This window comes from Chelonoidis abingdonii, chromosome 5 (genome assembly GCF_003597395.2).
Source record: "Chelonoidis abingdonii isolate Lonesome George chromosome 5, CheloAbing_2.0, whole genome shotgun sequence".
Taxonomy (NCBI): domain Eukaryota; kingdom Metazoa; phylum Chordata; order Testudines; family Testudinidae; genus Chelonoidis; species Chelonoidis abingdonii.
Genome location: NC_133773.1, coordinates 144328423 through 144346862, shown reverse-complemented (window position 1 = coordinate 144346862; position 18440 = coordinate 144328423). Strand labels below are relative to the sequence as shown.

General features: G+C 39.0%; 1 protein-coding gene across 15 annotated transcripts in view; it reads left to right on the top strand.

Moving 5' to 3' along the window:
• The window catches only part of ZNF638 (zinc finger protein 638), a 78674-nt gene that overhangs the window by 55438 nt on the left and 4796 nt on the right, over window positions 1-18440 (top strand). For 10 of the 15 annotated variants that reach the window (XM_075066701.1, XM_075066700.1, XM_075066692.1 and 7 more), the window contains 7 exons: window positions 1361-1410; window positions 6123-7623; window positions 8227-8292; window positions 9903-11025; window positions 11214-11285; window positions 12188-12541; window positions 17230-17322. In XM_075066701.1, the coding sequence (XP_074922802.1) occupies window positions 1361-1410; window positions 6123-7623; window positions 8227-8292; window positions 9903-11025; window positions 11214-11285; window positions 12188-12541; window positions 17230-17322 (3259 nt within the window). The remainder of the gene's footprint in view (window positions 1-1360; window positions 1411-6122; window positions 7624-8226; window positions 8293-9902; window positions 11026-11213; window positions 11286-12187; window positions 12542-17229; window positions 17323-18440) is intronic. The other 5 variants (XM_075066706.1, XM_075066705.1, XM_075066704.1 and 2 more) reach the window with 2 other exon arrangements.

Below are 18440 nucleotides of genomic sequence, written 5' to 3'. Positions count from 1 at the left end.
AGCATCTTTTTTACAACACCTACATTGTTTAGTTCTAAACTAGAACTAATATTGTCCTTTAAACATGCTTTTATCTAGCACTTTTCTAATCTATATGAATAGGGCCTTACAGTTTTCACCCCACAATCAAAAATCTGTACTTTGTAGGTGTACTTTCCCGTGCTTCAGAGTTCTGTTGTGCATAGCTGGGTAGGAGAGGGAAGTGCCTGTAGTGGGTCACCTGAGTAGGGAGAGGATGAGTCCCCCTTTGTTCTTCGCTGCTTCTGATCCCAGCAACCTCTCAGTGTGCATCATCGTTGAGTTTTACAATGCTGAAAATCCTGTTTTCCACATTCTGTAGAGCCCAAGAGTGCCAGCTCTATTTCCCCATATTCATTCTTTCCTCTGAAAAGCCTCCCATTACCTTTTAATTTATTCTGAAAAACCAATAAACAAGCTATATTTTTCTTATTTCCAAGCATGATCCAGTTACAAAGTGTACAAACTGACTTTCTTTGCTCTTTATTACTAAAATCTGGTGTTGGATTGATGGGAGAGAAGTGATAATGCTAAAATAGTATAATCTGAAAATGGGTTCCAGAACAGTTTTTCCTTAGAGTATACCTGCAATCCTTTGTAAAGGTGATATTCTATAACACTATATTTCTACTTTGAACCAAAGCCTGTATTGCTTAAAAGGTTGTTGGAACTTTACTCCCCATCATAGCAGCTAGAGAGCTTGGATTGTTAGTGGTTTGCTTTTCAGAGGACATAGTCCTTACATTTTAAGAAATGAGTTTAATTATTTAAAAAAAACAATGGATTGATTATTCTCTAAGAAACAGGTGTCACATCAGTACATTTTGGAGGGCAGAGTCAAACCTTTAGCTTAGTAAAGCTGTGACATTTGCTGTATTTGGAACGTACATTAGAATATCTTATTATTTTAAGGATAATTTATGTCCTCTGCATATCTGTCTCTTGTCAGACAAACCATGGTTGTATCAGAGGACTACATCTGTTACATTGGTGGGGATCTAAGGACCAGAAAGAGGGTGCTGCTTAGAACAGGGGAAATATGTTTAACCCTTTCCCCCCCAGCCCCCCTATGTAATAAAAACTAAATGCTAAATCATTTCAAAGTCATCACAGCTATGAAGAGCCACAAGACATCAGGCTAAAATACATATTACGAAATGTGTTCTGTAATGAGAAGACCTTTTGGAATGACTTGCATTATTCACTGTCATTTGATCTTTCGGGTGTAGTTATGAATGGGCTATGTGGTGCTTTTAACTGGATGTATTGGGCATATATACTTTTTTGTGCTGTTATTTCTGAATTTCATAGATGTTTAACCCTTGGTGATTTTATGTTATAGGATGAAGTTACAAAAAAAGAGCTGAAAAACCAAGAACCAAATAAAGGAAGGTATGCCTTTCAGATATTTAAGTTAATATCTGTATGCACTGTTCAAAAACTAGCTCTCCATGATTGAATTAAGTAGTCTACTACACATTTCTCTCAAAAGCAAGCTATGTATAATGGGAAAAAACTGCAACTGGATTGTTTAGAGATGTCCTAGCAGTTGCCTACTGCCACTTCCCTTTTTTTTTTTAGTTCTCTCTTTGTCCTGTGTATCAGAGACATTTACTTTCTTAACTTTCATAGAGGGTTTTTTTAAAAAAAATGTGTGTTTGCTTGAGAGTCTGGGGTCTGAATGAGCATGGAGAAATGGTGAAATCTTGGCCCTATTAAAGTCAATATTTTTGTCATTAATTTCAACTGGTCCAGGATTTTACCCATGTGCTTAAGTTATGGTGGAAGACTCTATTGCTGAAAAAGTTCTCATTGTACTTGGCTAGTAGATGTTTCCTATATTTCATCTTTCAGTGCTGTCATTTATCAAGGCACAAGATCTATTGCTTCTGTTTCCAAATGCTAAAACAAATTAGAGGAGGTGGTTCAGTTTTCTAAATTTACTTAATACTTCTGTCTAATTGATACAGGCAACTAACTAGATAAATATCTAAACTAGTTTTCCATTAACTTCAACATCAGAATCCAGAAAAAGGAAATTATTTTGTAATACTCCATGGAAATTTTTTTAAATGCACCTTGTATGCCTGAATGATTGTAAAAAATCTAATTATGAAGTAGCTATTCATTGATTTTAGAATATAAAACATGTTTTGCAAATACTTTTTATCTCAAATGACAGTAGGTCACACAAAGTACTTCCCTGTAGGTGGAAAAAGGATTTTTTTTTTTGTCCTTAACATGTTTTCTGTGACTCTTATCCACTTCTGTGTGTGTGTGTGTGAGAGAGATTTAATCTACAGTGCTCTTTAATAATGGTTCAAAACTTACCATTTAATGTAATGTTACTATAATGTTGTGCACTATTATTTTATAGTATAGTAACGTTTTATAAAACTTTATATGTAATGTCACACAGCTGCTAATGGTGTCATATTTTCAAAGCATGGTTTCTTCCTTTTCTGTGCTTCTGATGGTTCTCTCGTGGTCTACATGCTGGTTTTGAAAATAATATCAAGCTATGAATGTAAAAGAAAAGTGTATTAAGACATTCCTAAACTTACGAGTGGTGTTCAGAGCACACTGGAAGTTGGAAGCATAGGGGAACTACTTTTGAGCTAGTGGTTCTGAGTCACACCAATATAGATGTTCAGGTAACCTTACTGATTCCAAATTGATGGGTTGTAGGTAGCAGCTGACCTACCAATAAGGCACAATACAATTAATCTTATCCTTATGAGTCCCAGATACTGCACAAAGTAGTACTGTGGCTGGTGAACAAATGGACAAAATAAAGTTTTTGCTTACCAACTTCACCCTGTACAGATTCCCTTTCAGCCTATGAGGCAGTTGTTTCCCCGTCGGAATGATCCTTACATTGAGCTTTGTAAGCCTGTCTCACCAGGCCTGTTATCCTTTTGAGATATAATCACCATTTAAGAAGCAAAAAAAGTAAGTCCCATAATATGGGAAGAGCTCTATTTTATTGTCACGCTTCCCCTCCTCCCCCCTGGAATTTTTCTATGGAGAGGAATGGGATAGGATAACTTGGGGAGAGAAGGGGGAACAGTATTCCTGATTCCTATGGATGTTTGAGATAATCTTAAAGAAATCTTGGAATGTTTCTTGACATTTAATCATAATCCAGCATGAAGAAATGGGCTAAAGCCATTCACCAGGCCTTCTGGCTGGGATGGTAAACCACTGGCATGAATATCCCGACTGTTTCTAATAGTGAAAATGGTGGTTTCTTTCAGCAAATGTAGTTGAGACTTTTCCTGTTCCAGATTAAGATTCCGGAAGAATTGAAGACCAACCTGCAATCTTTCTTAATCTGACTTTAAAATGGAGAATTAAGGATTTGCCTCTATTATCTTGCATCCTTTATGGCAGATGCCTGCTCTTTTTTGGGTTGCTGGAGCTGACTCTTTATTTGACCTCTATTGTTAACTCTGATGTGCAGCTCAGAGTGAGGGTGGGTGTTTACACAAATGACTGAAGATGCAAGACTGGAGCATCAGATATTTGTGGGTTTTATCCTTTTTATGCAAAGGGAAATATCCTTCTGGTAGTGCAATATGCCACTTCCTTCCCAAAGCATAGCAGGGCTTTCAAGTCCTTGCACCCATTATTTTCAACCGTCTTGATATTTTTGCCTCACTCTTTCATCATTGAACTTGCATAGTTCTGCTTCCTTGCCCAGAATGTATCAGCCCAGACCATGAAAGTCCAGTTTGAATCTATCAGATTAATGTTTTTTTGGAGACCACCAAGGTACTTTTCTCTCTGAGAGAGGTCACACAGTCCTGAAGATCCACAGACTGATATCAGTTGATTTATATAGGTGATGCATGTGTGTGCACTTACAGCATTCACTGTAAGAAGTTGAAGATGCAAGTAATGTATAGTTTTACATTATTTGCCGCTATTTAATAAACTTGCTGTTTTTTCCATTCCTAGTAGAAGCTTATGGACAGATTCTTCCCCTTTGCAAATGCTGAGCTGTGTGCAGTTTGCCAGGGGAGATGGAGCTTATCTTTGATCAAAATCTCCATGCTTCTTAAATAGACCTAGTCTTTCAGGACTCTTCTTTTGGCTGTGCACTCCATCAGGTTGTCCAGATAAGTTTTTTACTACATACGAACACTAGGCAAATGTCGCAGGAAGCTACTGTATAGCAAATAGAAGGGAAATATATTTGAAATGGATCTCACTTTTGGAACATAAAGGAGTCTTTGGTATTCAGAGACTTGTCTTTCTAAGGTTGTTAAATACCAAAGTGTCTTCGCTGTCACGACTGATAAGTGTTTTAATATTTGTGCCACGAGAAACAGATTAGTTTTGTTTAGTCAAAACTAATTGAAACACTTTCACCCCAGCCACCAGTATTTGGACATGACTGACTTGAAATGACTAAACTCCAATCAAATTTTTGGAAGGAGAAAATTTTATTTTTGTGGGCAAGTGAGAAAATGTTTCTAATTCTTTTATGAGATCTCCAATTACCATGAAGTAAACAATGAGGCACGGGAGGAAACTCCCAAAATTCCATGCAAGAGCTGTTCAGAAACACACAGGATCCATTACTCCAAGAGAGATTTTTTCTGCTGTACGTTGGAATGCTGTGAGCCTGCCACCTTTTAGGGGGAGGACTGCAGTAGATCCCCTATCACAGATGGAAGCTGCTTGACTGCATTTTCCTGCGAGTTTTCGTCTGATTCTCTGATGAGTAATAACAACATAGGTCACAACTGTGCTTAATCTATAGTGATACTTGACCTTCTGAAACAGAACTAGCCCCACTCTTCCTATTTCTCTTCAATATATGTGGCAGACAAAGATGATGGTGTTAGGTGTGAAGTAAGCTTTCAAGGCACTTTGAAGTGTGCATCTTGTTGTGCTTAGGTGATAGAGATTTATTCTTTATTGATTTTTGGCTGCTTTAATTGTTTTGATTTAATGTAGTCTTTAACACGTGTATATCTTACCACATCAAAGTTGGGCCTTCGGTGTTTTGATTCCGTTTGCGTCAGCTTTGAACTTTCTTGATGTCAGCATGCCAGGAGTATTAACAAAATGGCAGCCCTTCACGTATCCTTCATGAAGATTCATGTAGTTGTGCATATATTTGTTTATATACTTTGGATCTGAGAAACCATAGTAAAGATCTACATCTTGGTGCATATCCACTTATTAACCAGTTTTCTATTTATCCCCTCTGGACTGATCATCTACATGTGCTTTATCAGCTAACTAGAACATCATAATTGATGTATTGGCATCTTTCCATCTAGTTTTATGTAATCTCAGGATGGCCACTTTCAGGAATCACGAAAAAGGAGGTTTAGACATCTCCAGCTTCAAAGTTTCCCAAGAATGTCTATAGGCAATGCTTTCTTCAGAAAAAAGATAATGTACTTGCCTGTAACTGAATTTCTCTGAAAAGTGCTATCCTGTACCTTTGTCATCCTGGGCTTTATCATCTTGGGAGCTGACAGTAAGCTTAAACAGCAAAGTATAGCATTGCAGAAAGGGGACCCTGTCTGCACGTGGCCTTTCCCACAATTATAACTGAGATCGTTTCAGTTGAAAGTGAAACTGCTTGTTAAACTCTGAACATTTTTGAGAAGTTCAGTAGGGTAGTTACTGTAGAGGATATTATCTTCAAACATCGCTCTTCGAGAGCTGAGAAATTTACCATAGTTTTAGACTATTTTTATATAGGAAAAACTAAGTTACATTTTGTGTGTGTGTGTACACAGTCTGTCCCACGTCAGGGAATCTAAATTTAAGCTTGCTTGTCAGCTCTGAGGTCACAGGACACATCTATAGTGTACAGTACCTTCAGAGAAATCTAACTACAAGTAAGTAATGTAATTTGAATTGTAAGAGGTCTTCAGTACTGAAGTGGATTAGACAAAAATTGTAAACTTATCAGTTATTTACCTCAATAGTCTAACCATTTTAACGCTGATAGGCTAGATTTCCCAATGCTAAGCCACTAATGCATCAGGAAATCCCAACCATTGGCGTCAAGAGGTTACTGATAACTGTGGAATTCTCAACATAGTTTGATTTCTTTTGTTTTTTTTAAATACATTTAGCTCTGACTTGAAAAAAAAACCAGAGGGATCAGGAATGGTGCAAACAGCAGCTGCTAATCCTCCAGTAGAGACTAGTGTGGCAAAGGAAGAAATCATTTCCAACTCTGTCAAAGCCGAGACTTCAACAGTGCAGATAGAAGCCTCTGAGTTGGAGCCTGAAAGAACGGTACGTGATTCTGCTACAAAACCATCGGAAGTTGAAACATCCAAGGGGGAATCTGAAGTTGCAGTTACTGGCTCAGAAACCAAACCAGCTGATGATGAATTATCCAAAGTTAAATCAGAAGAGATCCTGCTGCCTCCTTTCAACCTTCAGAAGGAAGAGGTAGTTAAAGATAACCCTGAAACAGAATTATTGGAAACTGCTATCACAACTGTAACAGAAAGAGAAACTAAAGTGAAGCCTGAAGAATTGTGTGTTTCTGCCAGTGGATCATCAGAAGAGTTATCCAGTGTGGGCAAGCTAGAAGATGTGCAGTCAGACTCTGCTGTGAAACCAGCAACAGTGGAAACAGCTGAGGCTATTTCTGAAGCATTGCCATCTGATGCTGCTGCAGTTTCAGTGGAAATGCTGTCAGCTGAAGACATACAACCAAGCAACAAGTTAGATACTCCTGTAAAAAATGCTGTTACTGGTACAGTGGAAAATAAACTTGAAATACCTGTGGCCAGTGCTGTGGTGTCTATAGAGAAGAAACCGGAAAAGCCAGTGACCAAAGTTGGGACAGCCTTGGAGAAGAAACTGGAAAAGTCAATGGCTAAGATTGGGACTGCCATGGAGAAGAAACTGGAGAAGCCTGTAGCCAGCATTGGGGTGGACATAGAGAAGAAACCCGAAAAGCCTGTGGACAATGTTGGGACGGATGTCGAGAAGAAACCCGAAAAGCCTGTGGACAATGTTGGGACGGATGTCGAGAAGAAACCCGAAAAGCCTGTGGACAGTGTTGTAACAGACATAGAGAACACTGAAAAAAATGTGCTGAATGAAAAGAATGAGCGAACTTTAATCAAGGCACATCAGAATAAAGATCCGGGACAAGTTAAAATAGATGAAACCAGCAAAGCAAGTGTGTCAGCTGCAGCATTTGTATCCATCAAGGAACCTACCTCTGTTGGTAAAACAATCTTAAAGGCTGTGGTGTCTATCCCTGATATATCAAAGTCAAGAGTTATGATGCGGAGAAATGAGACTTCTCTAACTAAAACAGAGGAGCAGAAAGCTTCCTCAAAACCTGAGACCAGAAGCCGATCTGCTACTGAGAAGAAACTTTCATCGAAAGAAGTGGGTCAGCCAAGACCTACTGGCAGCAGATCAAGTCTGCCAGATAGCGTCACCAAATCTAAACTGGACATAAGTCCTGTTCTTGTAAAGGGAGGCAGTGGGAGGAGTTCATCTCAGCAAGACAAGGACTCAAGAGTGGAATCTAGGGGTAGTTCAAAGCAGTCTCAAGAGAGAGAGAGTAGATCATCCAGCATGAAGAAAGACGACAACAGCAATAAGGTGAGAAGGGCAGGAAGGCTGGTTCAATGTGACTGACCAGTAACTAACTCTGATGCTTCTCCCCGATATTGAATATGAAACAGTAAGATTATGTTCCCCTTCCCCTTTCTATAAACTATTGAACTGATTTGGGCCAACAGACAAGTTGGAGTAGCAGGATGGCAAGCAACCAGTTGTGTACAACTCAAGTATGTAACTGGTTTGAAAATGTTACTTGGATAAAATTGCAGGAAGGTAACTTCTGTAAGCAGGTCTGTACTGAGTGTCATAACTTTATGTTCTTGGTATAGTTCTGAATGGGAAAGAAGTTTTCTCTCCTTTTGTGAGCTGATGCTTCCTTTGTCAAGTCCTAGATTATCCCACACAGGCACTGGTTGCTGAAAGGTGAACAGATAACTAAACAAGACATTACCGGTGACTTGGTACTAGAGACTATCTACCTGAACTTATAATTGGTGGTTGGCTTAGTTCTGTACATGCCAAGCATGCAGTCAAATGCCTCAATCTGGACTATTTAAAAAGAAGTTCATTAAGAGAAGAAGTTTTTGACAAGATGGTTGATTGGCTAACGTGTTTCATTTAAATTTGTGTCTAATTTTGCAGATTCCTGCTGGTCGAATTAGTAAGACTTCTAAAACTGTCTCTAGTGGCAATGTAAAACCAAAAGAGGTAAGGAACCAAACATAGTTGAACTTACAGTAGCGATTTTCTTTAAGAGAACAAAATGAGTTTAGCTTTATTTCTTAAGAGCTCTTGCTTAGTGGATTTTTCAGAATATTGTTCATTAGAACTTTTTATTAGTTGTCTGTAAAATATGTTCATCTTGGGGAAAAGAGAGCCTGAGTTTCCTGTTTCAGGAATATAAAAAGCTTAACTTTTTTTGAAGGGGTAATTTTTAGGTCCTAAATTCGCCTCCTTTAAAAAGGAGCCTGTTTGACTATTAAATCTCAAATTTGCCTATCTTAGATCTCTTCCTTCCAAGTGCAGTGATGAGGTATGGGATAAGAATGACAGAGACAATCTTCCCAGGTCCTCTCTCAAATAACTGGTGTAATGGAAGGGATTAAAACCAACCATAACAACAGTGCCTCTCCCATAAACAAATAATTTGTATGCTTTATGCTAGAGAGAAACAATACTTACATTCCGGATATACCTTTGGTTGAAATAAAGGATTGGTAGGGATTAGGTTTTTATAGTTTTTACAAATAGCTGAGTTGAAGAAGTCTAAACTTATGACTGTCCCTGTGTTTCATATTGTTTGGGGGTTTTGGCAGGAAGGGGGTGGGTCTGGGCGGGGGAAGTCACAGTTTTTCAATATTAGGTGCTTCCTTTGCTTACCATAAAGCAGATGTTGACTGACACTATTTCCAGAGCTGTGCTAAAATCATTGAGATTGGTATAGATGCTGCAAATTGAAAAAGTCACAGTAAATGTGGAAAGTCAGTTACTAATCAGGAATTGATGATGTGTAGCCTTATTTTTCACCATTCTACAGCTATTTGATGCACAGTATTTCTCCACTTGCAGGGGAAAAAGGAAGACAAAAAACGTGCTCTAGTTAAAGATGTGTAGCCATCCACTCTCTCCTTCCCCTCCAGTCTTGGCTATATATTCTGTCTGCCTTACATGATAATCTTGTCCTCTTTTGCTTTCTGATCGGTAGAGAGAAACTGTTTTTAGTGCTTATTGTCTGCAAAATTTGAGACGACCACCTACGATTTAATTTTTGAGTTCCAAAGAAGTCATTTTAAAAAAACTTGACTGTATTCACTTTCCTTTCTTAAAATGGCATGTGACATTGCAGGTCTATCAGTTCTTTCTACTGGCAATTTGATTTTGCCAGGACTACCGAAAAATAAGGAATAAGGGTACAGTCGCTTTTTGTATAGCTATGGTGTTTGATAGGAAAGGGAGTCAAATTGCTTTGGGCCTAAACTGCTACAGGAACAAGTTTTTACGTCTCTATTACTTCTCATTCCATGAGTTTCTTGTGTATATATTCCTGTTGATATGTATCCAATCACATAATTAATGTTTTGTGCCGCATGTGCAAAATAAAATGTTTGATTTCAGTGAGATTTGTCCATTTTAGTGTATGATACATTGGTTAGCTATTGGACTTCAAAATTTCACTGTCAAATTCAAACTGAAGATACCTTTCACAACCACTGAATTCACTTGAAAAATTGCAGTTTCATGTTCTGTCTTAAAATGTGGATGGCAGACATAGTATTGGTGCACTTTGCCTACTAAATTTATAGTTTTACGTTTCACAGGAAGAAGAGCTTTTTCCATTTAACTTGGATGAGTTTGTTACTGTGGATGAGGTTGTAGAAGAGACAGACTCTCCTCTTCAAACCAGACGAAATCCCCCCAGGGGGAAAAGAAAAGACTCTGCTAAAAATAACTCTTCCTCTGAGCCTATTGCTAAGAGGAAGAAAGGTAAAAGCTCCATAGCACATGTTGATGAGAGCGAATTATCCTTTGTCACTTTGGATGAGATTGTAGAAGAGGAGGAGATGACTGCACAACTGGTAGGAGACTCCAATTTAGAAGCAATAACAGACCCACGGGGTCTAGTTACTGTGGATGAAGTAAATGAAGAAGAGGAGCTGATTTCAGAAGCAGTAAAAGACCCACAATCACTTGTTACTTTAGATGAGATATCTGAACAGGAAGAATTTTCTTCACATGATGTACCCAAAGATGTCTCCAGTTCAGTTTCAGAGGAGCAAGATCTTCTGAAAGCAGAACCCTTGGTAACTGTGGATGAAATAGGAGAAGTTGAAGAGCTCCCTCTAAATGAGCCTTCAGATTTGAATATTGAGGAAGCCTTAAAACCTAAGGAAGAGGATGATAAAAGGGCTATTGAGGATCCTGGAGACTTTATCTCTTCTCAGCTGCCTGAAGATCCTAGTACTTTAGTGACAGTAGATGAAATACAGGAAGACAGTGATGATCAGCCTCTAGTAACTTTAGATGAAGTTACTGAAGATGACGAAGACTTTTTGGCAGATTTCAACCGTTTAAAAGAGGAACTAAACTTTGTTACTGTAGATGAAGTTGGGGAGGAGGATGAAGAAGAAGAAAATACTTTTATAGGCACAAACCTGGAAGAGGAGGATATTGTTGCAATTGCAGGACCAGAAGAAATGGAAATTCTGGCAGACATAGGGCAAGAAGGGGAGGATATTTTTGCGAACTCGAAGTCAGAAGAAAAGGTGACCCTTGAAGCTGACACAAAGGAAATAGAAAATGAGACCCTTGTAGCAGATACACAGGAAGCAGACAAGGAGGCACTTTCAGCAAATACAGAGGAGACTGAAAAAGCTGAAACTTGGAACAAGACAAGTGAAAAAGAGATCAAAGGAGAAACTGAGAGTGAGCAGCAGTCTGCAGGTAGGAACTGATACAGTTTTCTAGATGCATTTTAAAAGATGTAATTAAACAATTAACATAAAGACATTTAAAATTACGCTAAGTAGCCAGTATCTGACAGGGCAGATAACTGGATATTGTATCAATGAAGAGAAAAAACAAACTACCTAAATAAAAGTGTAGAAGTTAAATATTATCTTTAATTACAGAGCTAAGCCTGAGCAAAGCGCATGAGTCAAATGAAATGGGGAGACAAACTAAGAACAAGCATCAGCCTCCAGGTAGGAAGTAGAGCCAGAAATGGACAGAAGCATTTGTGATATACAACTGCAGACAAATTAAGGTCAAATATCTTAGAATAAGTATAAAAGGGCGAGAGCTTAGCAGGGAGAGCTTTATAAAATTAGAATAAAGTTGCAAGGAAAATGAATGACTCTCACCAATGCTAGTGCATAGTGTTGATCCAGCACTGCCAAGTTTTCCCTCACATCAGTGCTGCTGCATTTCAGTTCTGATATGCAGCATCTCCTGTTTTAATTATCTTCCCCACTCCTGACCTGAAGTTAGGATATAAATATGGGTGTCCAGAAGTGAAGGATTTATAGATTAAACCATTATCCTACTTAGTCCCTGTGCAATTGATAGTCCTCTGGACATACACGACTAATGGAGAAGAAGGAAGGATACACAATGCAGAGGCCACAAATTTCATAATTACAACAGGAAACTTTTAAAACTTTAGCTTATTTTAATCAGTAGGCATCACTTTAGTGCCAGTTTGGTCAATTCAAAAGGAATAATTGTATTTTTTCACATTCTGTAGAAAATTTTAACAGTCCCATAAGTCTGTACGTGTCACAGATCTATTAGCACATGTTTTCTAAACCGTTTTTAGACTCTGATTTCTATATAAATCTAAATTAAAGACTTATCTCAGACTTTAATTTGTATGAAAACATACTGCGTAATATCAGCAAAATGTAGTGAAAAATTATTTCCTTTCATCATTCTCTAGGAGAACCACATTTACAGAGTTACATGCACATATAAAAGGCTTTTTTTTTAAATTGCCAAATGCTTAAAATTTTCATTTGTAATTTTAATAGTATTGATAAATCTGAAGAAATGCTGTTTGATACCTGGTAAATGAATAAATATAATTCTTTGTTCTTTATTTATGTAGTGAAAACCCCAGGCAAAAGAGGTAGACCTAGGAAAAGACCAGTTGTTCCACCGCCTGAGACAGCTATTGAAACAGAGCAAGAAAAGTGTGACAAGAACACTGAGGAGACAGCAGATAAAACAGAATTAGTGGAAGGCTCAACATCTGATTCCAACAAGGAGAAGATAGGAAAGGGAACCTTGACTACCCCAGAATCAAATAGTTTGAGTGAAGACAGTCAGACTACAACCGTTACAGATTCTGTATCTAGTTCTTTATTACCTGATCTAAATGCAAGTCTGCTGCCTGATGCAGATATAAAGCAGGAAGGCTGCAGTGAGACACCTTCACAATCTTCTGAAAAACCTGTGAAAGGTAAGAGCTGGTATAGAGATTTGTCATCTTGTTTGTTCATAATTTGTCATTGGAGTCTCTTCCATTTTCACCCTAAAGGGAAGTTTGTAGCTGTTTTCATAACAGAATATTCTGGAAACTGCTTTGTTGTTTTTTTTAATTTTTGCCCTTTCAGGTTTTTTGGCTTAAGTGTATACTACATGGCACAACATCATAGAATTCCCATAGCTAGAATTCAGGAACACTGATGTTTACTGTTCTCAGCTTCTTCCCCTCTGCAGGCCCAAAACTCCTCCAGGATTCCAGGTACAATTTGCCTCCCCCTAGTCTCTGGTCCAGTGGTCAAGTTGAACAGATTAACAGTAGAGACAGATTCTTAGGAGCACATTCTAGGATGCAAAGTTTCAAGCAATGAGGAGGAGGGCAAATTCAGTACTCATTAGTGCTTCCTCTAGTCTCCCAGCCTTTAAAAAGTTGTTCCTTGATTTTGTTCTCATTCGTGACGGTGTTTCTGCAGATTCACAGTATGAGAGAGTATGCCATGCCACATTATCAATGGAGCCCATTTTAAAATGGTGAACCGCTGGGGGAGTTTCAGAGTGGTAGTCTGTATTAGCTTAAACAATGAGTCCTTATGGCACCTTAGAGACTAACAAATTTATTTGGGCAAGCTTATGCTCAAATAAATTTGTTAGTCTCTAAGGTGCCACAAGGACTCTTCATTGTTTTCATTGGGGGAGTGCGCATATTAATCCTCTGTTTTGAGCATTCTAGAATCATAGAATATCAGGGTTGGAAGGGACCTCAGGAGGTCATCTAGTCCAACCCGCTGCTCAAAGCAGGACCAATTCCCTATACCCTATGGGGAAGGATAGCTCAGTGGTTTGAGCATTGGCCTGCTAAACCCAGGGTTATGAGTTCAATCCTTGAGGGGGCCATGTAGGGATCTGGGGCAAAAATCAGAACTTGGTCCTGCTAGTGAAGGCAGGGGGCTGGACTTGATGACCTTCTGGGGTCCCTTCCAGTTCTTGGAGATAGGTATAATACCCAACTAAATCAGCCCAGCCAGGGCTTTGTCAAGCCTGACCTTAAAAACCTCTAAGGAAAGAAATCCCACCACCTCCCTAGGTAACCCATTCCAATGCTTCACCACCCTCCTAGTGAAAAAGTTTTTCCTAATATCCAACCTAAACCTCCCCCACTGCAACTTGAGACCATTACTTCTTGTTCTGTCACCTGCCACCACTGAGAACAGTTTAGATCCATCCTCTTTGGAACCCCCTTTCAGATAGTTGAAAGCAGCTATCAAACCCCTCCTCCCATTCTTCTCTTCTGCAGACTAAACAATTCCAGTTCCCTCAGCCTCTCCTCATAGGTCATGTGCTCCAGCCCTCTAATCATTTTTGGGCACTACGTTAGCCTTTTTCCAGTCATCCGGGACCTACCCTGATCACCATGAGTATTCAGAGATAATGGCCAATGGCTCTGCAATTACATCCATCAACTCCTTTAGCACCCTCAGATGCAGTGCATCCAGCCCCATGGACTTGTGCTCATCCAGCTTTTCTAAATAGTTGATTACGAGCTTACAAAAGCCTCCAATTGTTACTCAAATTCAAGCTGCAAAGTCCCGCAGCTTTATATTGTGGTGCATTAATGTTTGGGAGCTCAGATACTCACAAAGATTTTTTTCTCTGTTTTCTACACTAGTAAGCACAACTAAATGGATTCTAACTGAGGCCTTTGGGCAAAATCATAATATAATTGTTTACTGCTAGTAATAACAATGCAGTCAACCATTTCCTAGGTCAGGGGAACCTATCAATCTGCATGTCTCCAGAAGCAAATGTTTTTTGGTATTACCTTAGACCAACTTAACCAGGAAACCCTTTCCACAGACCCTTAATTTTTTTTAATGGAATCAGTGTTCTCCAGTCCAAATAAAACTAGTTGACATCTGTGCAGTATTTAAAATTCAGTATTGAGCAGCATATCTGTCAGTTACACCTGTATAACATAAGTTTGTGTTTCAGTAAACTGAAATGCACTGAGAATGTTACAACAATCTGCATGTCCTCCTAACATTTTAATTTCTATGTGGCTACAGAAGTCAGTCTTAAGTACCTACATCGGGCACTGAAATTTGGTAATAGCATGCTCTTCAGTCTAGCAGACAAAGGTATAATGGGATCCAGTGGCTGGAAGTCAAAGCTAAACAAATTCAAACTAGAAATAAAGTGCAAATTTTTATCAGAGTAATTAACCATTGGAACAGCTTATCCAGGTATCTCACTGGAGATTTTTAAATCGAGTGGGTTTTTTCCTAAATGACGCAATCTAGTTCAGTCACAGATAGATATTGGACTTAAAGCTGGAATTAATTCAGGGAAGTGAAATCCCAGCAAGTTGCATGGGCCCTTTTTAAAGACACCATAATAGAGGCCCAACTTCAATGTATACCCCAAATTAAGAAACACAGTAAAAGAACTAAAAAAGAGCCACCGTGGCTTAAGAGCCATGTAAAAGAGGTAGTGAGAGATAAAAAGACTTGGTTTAAAAAGTGGAAGTCAAATCCTAGTGAGGCAAATAGAAAGGAGCACAGACACTGCCAGCTTAAGTGCAAGAGTGTAATAAGAAAAGCCAAAGAGGAGTTTGAAGAACGGCTAGAGGACCAGTGGGGCCCCTTGATGATCGAAATACAAAAGGAGCGCTTAAAGACGATAAAGTCATTGCGGAGAAACTAAATGGATTCTTTGCTTCAGTCTTCACGGCTGAGGATGTTAGGGAGATTCCAAACCTGAGCCGGCTTTTGTAGGTGACAAATCTGAGGAACTGTCACAGATTGAAGTGTCACTAGAGGAGGTTTTGGAATTAATTGATAAACTCAACATTAACAAGTCACCGGGACCAGATGGCATTCACCCAAGAGTTCTGAAAGAACTCAAATGTGAAGTTGCGGAACTATTAACTAAGGTTTGTAACCTGTCCTTTAAATCGGCTTCGGTACCAATGACTGGAAGTTAGCTAATGTAACGCAATATTTAAAAAGGGCTCTAGAGGTGATCCCAGCAATTACAGACCGGTAAGTCTAACGTCAGTACCGGGCAAATTAGTCGAAAACAATAGTTAAGAATAAAATTGTCAGACACATAGAAAAACATAAATTGTTGAGCAATAGTCAACATGGTTTCTGTAAAGGGAAATCGTGTTTACTAATCTATTAGAGTTCTTTGAAGGGGTCAACAAACATGTGGACAAGGGGGATCCAGTGGACATAGTGTACTTAGATTTCCAGAAAGCCTTTGACAAGGTCCCTCACCAAAGGCTCTTACGTAAATTAAGCTGTCATGGGATAAAAGGGAAGGTCCTTTCATGGATTGAGAACTGGTTAAAAGACAGGGAACAAAGGGTAGGAATTAATGGTAAATTCTCAGAATGGAGAGGGTAACTAGTGGTGTTCCCCAAGGGTCAGTCCTAGGACCAATCCTATTCAATTTATTCATAAATGATCTGAGAAAGGGGTAAACAGTGAGGTGGCAAAGTTTGCAGATGATACTAAACTGCTCAAGATAGTTAAGACCAAAGCAGATTGTGAAGAACTTCAAAAAGATCTCACAAAACTAAGTGATTGGCAACAAAATGGCAAATGAAATTTAATGTGGATAAATGTAAAGTAATGCACATTGGAAAAAATAACCCAACTATACATACAATATGATGGGGGCTAATTTAGCTACACGAGTCAGGAAAAAGATCTTGGAGTCATCGTGGATAGTTTCTCTGAAGATGTCCACGCAGTGTGCAGAGGCGGTCAAAAAAGCAAACAGGATGTTAGGAATCATTAAAAAGGGGATAGAAATAAGACTGAGAATATATTATTGCCCTTATAAATCCATGGTACACCCACATCTTGAATACTGTGTACAGATGTGGTCTCCTCACCTCAAAAAAGATATATACTGGCACTAGAAAAGGTTCAGAAAAGGGCCAGCGCACAGTCAACTTGTGGAACTCCTTACCTGAGGAGGTTGTGAAGGCTGGGACTATAACAATGTTTAAAAGGGAACTGGATAAATTCATGGTGGCTAAGTCCATAAATGGCTATTAGCCAGGAAGGGTAAAGAATGGTGTCCCTAGCCTCTGTTTGTCAGAGGATGGAGATGGATGGCAGGAGAGAGATCACTTGATCATTGCCTGTTAATTTCACTTGCTCTGGGGCACCTGGCATTGGCCACTGTCGGTAGACAGATACTGGGCTAGATGGACCTTTGGTCTGACCCAGTATGGCTGTTCTTATGTTCTTATGAAGTTCTGTGGCATGTGTTATAAGGGGGGGGGGGTCAGAGTTGATCACAGTGGTCCCTTCTAGCCTCGGAATCTATGAATTCTGAGCCGATATTTCTACAAGGGAGAAACTAAGAGCAGTTTAGTGCTGCTTTTGTCTTTAATGAGCTTCATGCTGGAAACAAGGCACTTGCAATGACACAGTGAAACGTAAATGTTGAATTTCAAGTTTATCTAGTGATATGATCCCTATGTCTATTTAAAAAAAACAAAACACTCTAGCTTGGCAAACAGTGAATGAAGCAGTAACGGTCATAGACAGGTGTTTGCTTCCCATACTAATGAAAACTATTTAAGCTATGTACCAAATACTTTTTTGATTAGTGTATGTCCTTGCTACAAACTCTGTTTTATGGCTTTAACAGATGAATTGGGATCAGGAGATATAGAACCAGAGTCTAAACGAAGAAAAGTTGATTCCTCAGCAGATAAATTGAAGACACCAAGCACTCCAAAAGGTAAAATCTAAAATCTTGGTTTAAAGTTCTAAATCCCAATAAAACTTCATTTTAGTAACAAATATCTTAATTATAGGAACTGTGAGCACTGTTTATGCATGTTTATAAATAAAATATATGCATACATACATTGAATAATCCAGTGTTTCTGATGGATGAAATACCTTTTTACACCTGAGAGAGCAAATTACTTGATTGTACAAGGTTTATTTCTAGTGCTGTGAATGATTTGCTGAGGTGTTCTGTTCCATAAGGGTATGTCTACACTGCAGTTAAACACCCAGTTGACTTGGGCTAAGGAGCTATTTAGTTGTAGCGTACACGTCTGGGCTCGGGGACACTGGAGGGTCTACCCTGGAATTAAACAGATGTGGGATTTTAATTGCAGTGTAGACATATGCTAAGATTTAAGGCTTTTTGAATGTTGGGAGTTGAGATGTCCATGTGAACTGATCTTTGTGGTGCCATAATTTTTAATGTTGTTTGCAGTGTTTTTGTAGCCATGTTGGATTACTGGATTTGGGACGCATTTACATGCACAGGGCAAAGGAGTTTATTAGGAAATTTGAATTCTGACGTGATGCTTGTATAAAATTGTCCATGATCTAGAGCATGCTTGCATAATTCACTAATGAAATATACACTGCTACCTCGATATAACACCACCTGATATAACGCGGTAAAGGGGGCATTTGATAGCTGCTTTCAACTACCTGAAAGGAGGTTTGCAAAGAGGATGGATCTAGGCTGTTTCTCTAGTTAGAGATGACAAAAAAGGAGTAATTGGTTCAAGTTGCAGTTGAGGTAGTTTAGGTTTGGATTTAGGGAAAAAAATTTTCACTCAGCATGATGGTGAAGCACTAGGAATTGGGTCCCTAGGGATGGTGGTTAGGAATCTCCTTCCTATAGAGGTTTTAAGGTCAGGTCTTGCCAAAGCCCTTAGGCTGGTGGTGATTTAAGTTGGGCAATTAGGTCTGCTGTTGAGGCATAGGGGGTTGGACTAGATGACCTCTGAGCGTCCCTTCCAACCCTGATATTCTATGATTCTAAACGCAGTGTGGCGGTGAGGCAGGGCTGCGCACTCTAGTGGATCAAAGGCAAGGTTCATACAAACGTTT